A 6972-nucleotide genomic window follows, 5' to 3' on the forward strand; every position below is an offset into this window, starting at 1 on the left:
CTAATTAGAGCATTTGACCCGTTTTGAAAGTATGGGTGTTAATAAACATACTCCCAACCCCACCTATATTACCTCCTTGTGCATATATATCCCATCACTCCACCATCTCAAATCACTTATTTTCTTCTTTTTGTATTTTAAATTTTATTATTGTTTTATTTTATATATATATATATATATATATATATATATATATATATATATGTATGTATATATATATTATTAGTTTTACTTATAAATAAATAAATTAACTCAATTAAAGAACCTGCTGTTCATATTAATACCCGTGGGCGTCCAAGTTTGAAGACACAAAAGCAAAAGAAATTGTTGCATCATGAACCCGCAATGTATACGTCTTACGCACAAGATGAGTTTGATAGAACGGAACCTGCAAGACATAGTTATTACGCACAAGATTGGTTCGATAGACCGGAACCTGCCAGACATAGTTCTTACGTACACCCATCAATTTTCCCAGATCCGTTATTGAATCAAATTCCAGTTATGTTTCGACTGTACGTAACGAACATACACAATGTAGTCGATGACGGGAATTGTGGATTCAGATCAGTAGCTTCATCTCTTGGTTGCCATGAAGATTGTTGGCCGCAAATTATAAGTGAGTTGTTAGAAGAAATAAGAATGCATCATGCAACATATGTTGATATGTTTGGCGAAGTTGAATTGAAACGAATTTATAATGTGATCAATCTTCCACTAAATACTCCAGTAACTTCACAATATTGGATTATTTTGCCGATAATGGGTTTTCTAATTGCTTCAAGGTACAATGTGGTTTCGTTGTTCTTGAGCAATCTAGCAGATACGACATGTTTACCGCTTTGGTCCAGTCCACCCGTGGTACAATCACATTCTGTGTGTGTAATTGCTCGTGTACATGATAATCACTTTGTAAAAGTGGATTTGGCAGGAGATTATCCGGTACCTCCAACTCATCCACAATGGAATTACTATAAATATGACGCCGAATGGGAACGTCCTTATAAAAATTGATGTTTGCAGCGGTTATATTTTTACAGGAAATACTATTAAATACGATACAATTTTATACAAGATATTTATTTATTTATAGAATGGATATACTTAAACCTTGCTACAACACTTATAGGCAGTGTACCTAATCGTACAGTAGTGTAGTTTTTAGTAAGTCCGGTTCGTTCCACAGGGAATCTTTTTAAACAAAGTTTAACGCTATATTAGTTTACTTTTATAAAAATACAAATATATATAAGTAATATTATTATTATAAAGGGGGGTTTTTACCGTTTAATGACCGGTTTGTCGATTTTAAAACTTTAGTCGCAGTTAAAACCAAATGTAAAATAATAAATATAAATACAAGACTTAAATTAAAGCGTAAAGTAAATAACAATAATGAAATTACGAATAATAAAAGTGCGATAAAATAAACTTGCGATAATTAAAAAGTACGATAATTAAAAGTGCAATTAACTACAATAACAATAAATAAAAGTGCTATAATTAGAAGTGCAATTAAATATAAAATAAAGGAAATTAAATATGAAATAAAAGAATTATGCTTATTTAAACTTTCGTAATCATGATGTTTGACGTGTTGATTTTAAGCCCATGGGTTAATTGTCCTTTGTCCTGGATTATTTAATATGTCCATACGGATTTGTCCATAATAGTCCATCAGTCATAAATATAAAGAGCGAAAGCCTTCGTCAAATTATTCTTATTCCCGAAGTCAAATATTCCAACTAATTGGGGATTCGAATTGTAACAAGGTTTTAATACTTTGTTTAATGAATACACCAGGTTATCGACTGCGTGTAAACCAAGGTTTTACTACTTTGTTAACAATTACACCAATTACCCTTGAATGTAATTCACCCCTGTTTCAACAAGTCTATTAACTATTAATCCAGTTCCGTATCCGGTAAAATGAACAATAATTCGTACTTATAAATATCCCGCCCATCGTGTCCGATTAAGCGTATGTGGTTATATATAAATACGTTGAATTATAAGTTTATATATTAAATTAACAAGGTATTGTTTAGTTAATATAAAACCCATTAATAGCCCATAGTCTAATTTCCACAAGTGTCGTTCTTTTATCCAAACCCCAATTATGGTACAAAGCCCAATTACCCAAATTTTAGTAATTAGCCCAACATCATGATTACTTCGGATTAAATAAGCATAATAATAACTTAGCTACGAGACATTAATATAAAAAGGTTGAACATAACTTACAATGATTAAAAATAGCGTAGCGTTACACGGACAGAATTTCGACTTACACCCTTACAACATTCGCTAACATACCCTTATTATTAGAATTATAATTAAAATTAAAATTAAAATTAAAATATAAATATAAATATATACGATATAGATAGAGAGATTGATATATGATGGATGAAGAATGCTCAGAATTCGGTTGCTTTTATAGGGAGTTTCAAATTTTGGGGCTCCGCGACTCGCGGCCCTTTTGGCCTTCAAACTCCGCGAGTCGCGGAGTTTGAAATTACAGCTCACCCATTTTGGAGTCTCTCTTGCCGACGGTTTTTATTTATTTATATAATATATAAATAATTATAAGAATTATTTAAATATTATATTATATTTATGTGCATAGTTGCCTTGTAATTTTTAGTCCGTTGCGTCGAGCGTTGAGAGTTGACTCATGTCCCGGTTCCGGATTTTCGAACGTCCTTGCATACAATTTAATATCTTGTACTTTGCGTTTTGAATTTTGTACTTTTGTAATTTCGAGACGTTTCTTATCAATAATTGGAACCTCTTTGATTGTCTTTTGTACTTTTGAGCTTTTTGGTCGTTTGCGTCTTCAATTCGTCGAATCTATCTTTTGTCTTCACCTTTTATTATTTAAACGAATATCACTTGTAAATAGAACAATTGCAACTAAAAGCTTGTCTTTCTTGAGGAATAATGCTATGAAATATATGTTCGTTTTTAGCATTATCAAATATTTCCACACTTGAGCGTTGCTTGTCCTCAAGCAATATCGTCTTGAAATACTAGAATCACTTCTTTATTCTCACACTTTATACATCAGTGATTTTGATACGGCGGTATAAACAATGATAGTAACGATGTGGTTTACAGTCCCACATGACTATTAAAAATTTAGATCCTTTAAGGAAATTGGATCTTTATGAAAACATTTGATCTTTTTTAAAATTCAATCTAGATTTTACCCTAGATAAGTTTTCCGGAATAACCCTTCACCGGAGTTTGCAAAATATTTTTGTGGGTTGCGTGGGTTTCATATTTTTAAATTTTAGCTCAAAACTTACGGTTTTGTGTCACCCACTTGCTAACCTTGTATTAGGAAAGCACACGTCCAGTATACTTGCTCCGTATATTACCTTTCGGTAAACTACCGTCCAGTTGTAAAGGAAAGCGTTGAACAAGCAACTATTAAGGCAATGTCCCCTGACATGCTTTTAATTATGGTCTATAACGTGTCGGACGCAATTACTATCCTTGGTAGGAGCAATAGTAAAGCTCACCCTTATGATTTTTCGGTCTGGCACAAGGTCCTGTCTCCGACCATGCTATGCAACCACCGTTCTTACGGTTGACACCCGATTTAGTTCAGGTGACCTAATGAATTCCAGGTGAATTCCTAGGATTTCACGTTCAATGGTAATGAACGCATTGAAAATAGGGTTTTTCAGAAAATAAATCGGTTTGTAATTTTGATCAAAATATTTTCTCGTTCAAGCTCGAGTTTAGATATCATTGAATTCCATGAGTTTGTAATTCTCAATCTTTAAGGTCAATCTCAAGGATTGAGTAATATCAGGCTTAAAAGCTGATTTTTAATCTTTAAGGAGATTATCCTTTCTGGGGATCTGATTCATTAGTCTTATCAAGCTAATTTGCACGGTGCCCCCCCATTGTACGAGATAAATCCTTCTCATGGTTAGGATAAATCTGACCACTTGGCGACCCTGTTTAATGCTGAGGTCCGTGGATTTCCTGCTGATTTTAGTGATGACTTTTCTAGATTTTTCGTCAACCTACAGCTGGTCTGGACGACAACTTCATGACCTAAATCAAGAAGCGCGTGTCTTTTTCGGAAGACTTTACTTCCTTTTAATGATAGAATTGATTCATCGTGTAGATCCATCTCTTCTTTTCTTTCATCGGGTAAAACAGTTTAGTTTAGTCCAAAGCAAAAGTATTTTCAGTTATTTGTACAAAAATATGTGATAAATGTTTAAGATAACTTGGTAAATTTTCCCACACTTGGCTTTTATTTTCCTTTTTATTGTCCTCTATTCCATTTTAAATGAATTTTAACATTTTGGTTTGTTTCTCAATTTATGTCCTTTCCGAGTTTACAATAATTTCGGTGTTAAAACCTAGTTTTATCGTTCATAAATATGTATAAACATGATTTTGAGTTCATTTAATTGAAAATTTTGTAAAATTTTACTAGAATTAGGTAGTCAGTATATAAGACTAGGGCTGTTCTTTATTATCAGAGAGCACTAGATTCTAATACAACTACTGCTTTACTAGTATTTTTAATGGTAACCAAGTGTTTAAGATAAAAAATTTAAAATCCGAAAGAATTTAACCCCTTCCCTCACTTAAGATCTTGCAATGCCCTCATTTGCAAGAAATCAGTAACAATTTAAATTATTGAGGGTGATTTGTGTGAAATTGATTAAATTTTACCAAAATTTCCAAACATATTGGCGTTTGTTTGCTGAATGATAAATGGTGCACATCATTTGTTCATTCCGTCTTGTTGTTATTTCACATATATTTTGCATCTTGTCGTCAAAATTAGTTGCTTTTGCTGAACTTAATGCCAGTCTTTGAAAATGCGTTGTTTTACCCTGTTGTGTACATAAGATAAACTGCAAACATATATACATATTTTTGAAGTTTGGTATATTACCCCACATTCAAAAATTATTAAAATCTAAGAATAAAAGTTAGAAAATTATAAAAACTATTACAATATTAACATAAGTATTAAACGTATCAATATTACAAATTACAAAATAAATAAAACTAAGTAGACTAGGGATGATACTGGTACCAATAGGGGTTCCAAGCATAACCATAGGTGCTATAAAATGCTTCGGCAGGGTTATACGTAGGATACGGTGGCTGCATCTCTATAGACCAGGGAGGGAATATGGGTTTTGGTGTAGGAATATAGTTTCTACCTATATGTTGGCAATGAGCTATGATTTGGTTCTGATGAACTTGCCAATCTTCAAATGCTCTCTGTCTAGCATTTTCGTACTCCTGTGAAGCTATAAACCTTTGCATTTCTTGCATCTCATTTCCCCCTCCTACATTACCTTGCTGTTGGTTTCTCTCAACCTGTGGATGTCTACCATGGTATTGGACTGCGGCGTTATTTCGCCTCTTCAAAACTTTCGCACCATGGTATATATTTAAACCTATAGTATCGCAGGGTTCTGGTTCTTCTACTAATAATCCCCCCCGACTTATATCCACACCGAGATATTCAGCAATCAAAGTAATAAAAATACCACCTCCTATTATGCTATGCGGTCTCATCCCCCTAACCATAGCTGATAAATAATAACCCACACAATAAGGTATACTTACAGCGCTTTGTGGGTCTCGAATACACATATGGTAAAACAAATCCTGTTCATTTACCTTTTCCTTGTTCTTACCCCTTTGTGTAATCGAATTAGCTAAAAACCTATGAATTACTCTTAATTCAGCTCTATCTATATCCAAATAAGAGTAATTTCCCCCTTTGAAACGGTGATGGCTTGTCATTTGACTCCACACACCGTGTGTATCAAAATTTTCATCTATCTTTCTACCATTTAGTATCAACCCTCTACAATCGGCAGATGCTAACTCCTCAGGCGTATATATACGTAAAGCCTGAGCCATGTCTAGTAAAGACATGTGGCGCATCGAACCTCCTAACAAAAATCTAATAAAAGATCGATCGGTTAAACTAGCTACCCGATCGTTTAATTCTATACTACACAACAATTCTTCACACCATACTTTATATACAGGTCTACGCATGGTGAATAAACGTACCCAGTCATTAAAAGTAGAATTACCATACCTCTGTACAAGTAATTCTCTAATTGGCCCGGCCAATTCTACAGCTTCTAAGGGTCCCCATTCTATGACCCTAGGTACCTCAACAACTTTAGAATGAAGCGTATGCAACCCCCTTTGATACTTTGGATAATCTATCCAAAGTCTGTCAAATCTCAGGTTCGGATGCAAATCTTCCAAGTGCATATCAGAAAATGTCATGACTGGATGAGGTATATCCTGCTTGTAGTAGTTATCCACCTCCTGTTGTTCCGCATTCTCAGCAGGAGCATTGCGAGCTTGGGATGAAGATTCACCCCTTTCAGTCTGCAAAACACATCAAACACAATTTTTATGCATCCAAATATGCATTAGTGTCAGCAAAATCATCAATCAAAATAATTACAATGACATGATCAATTTATATCAAACTTAAGCTGATTTTCACATTTTTATCAAATCTACACTTTTTCCAATAAGCATATACGAAAATGTTCGCCAAGTTCATAAGCATTCAACTCAAATAACATGTCAAAATAATCATTACTAGCAATTAAACAAGTTTCAAATGGCATTATCTCTCAAAAATCAAGTTCATGAATTTTAGACTTGAAAAAGTCCACTTTAATTCTCAAAATCATGTTTAGGCTCAAAGTTTGGATCATTTAACTACCTAAACATGTTACACTACTTAATTTAGCAACAATTCATGATAAAAATCGGCTATAACCTGTTTATATCAAAAAACCCCAAATTTGCTCAAGAACACAAACCCTAGATTACTCAAAATTTGAAGTTTAAGGCTTCTAATCATGTTAAATAGCATCAATCTAGGTTATACAAGCATAATACATAAACAATTTGAGCCTAATTACACTAAAAAGCATCAAAATCAAA

At 33.4% G+C, this 6972-nt stretch overlaps 1 protein-coding gene across 1 annotated transcript; it reads left to right on the plus strand.

Moving 5' to 3' along the window:
* Positions 1 to 345: 345 nt before the first annotated feature.
* On the plus strand, positions 346 to 1014 carry LOC139890459 (uncharacterized). Its single transcript, XM_071873336.1, has one exon. It carries the CDS (start codon positions 346 to 348, stop codon positions 1012 to 1014), a length of 669 nt encoding a protein of 222 aa, XP_071729437.1.
* The last annotated feature ends 5958 nt before the right edge of the window (positions 1015 to 6972 follow it).

Source organism: Rutidosis leptorrhynchoides, chromosome 2 (genome assembly GCF_046630445.1).
Source record: "Rutidosis leptorrhynchoides isolate AG116_Rl617_1_P2 chromosome 2, CSIRO_AGI_Rlap_v1, whole genome shotgun sequence".
In the NCBI taxonomy this organism is placed as follows: domain Eukaryota; kingdom Viridiplantae; phylum Streptophyta; class Magnoliopsida; order Asterales; family Asteraceae; genus Rutidosis; species Rutidosis leptorrhynchoides.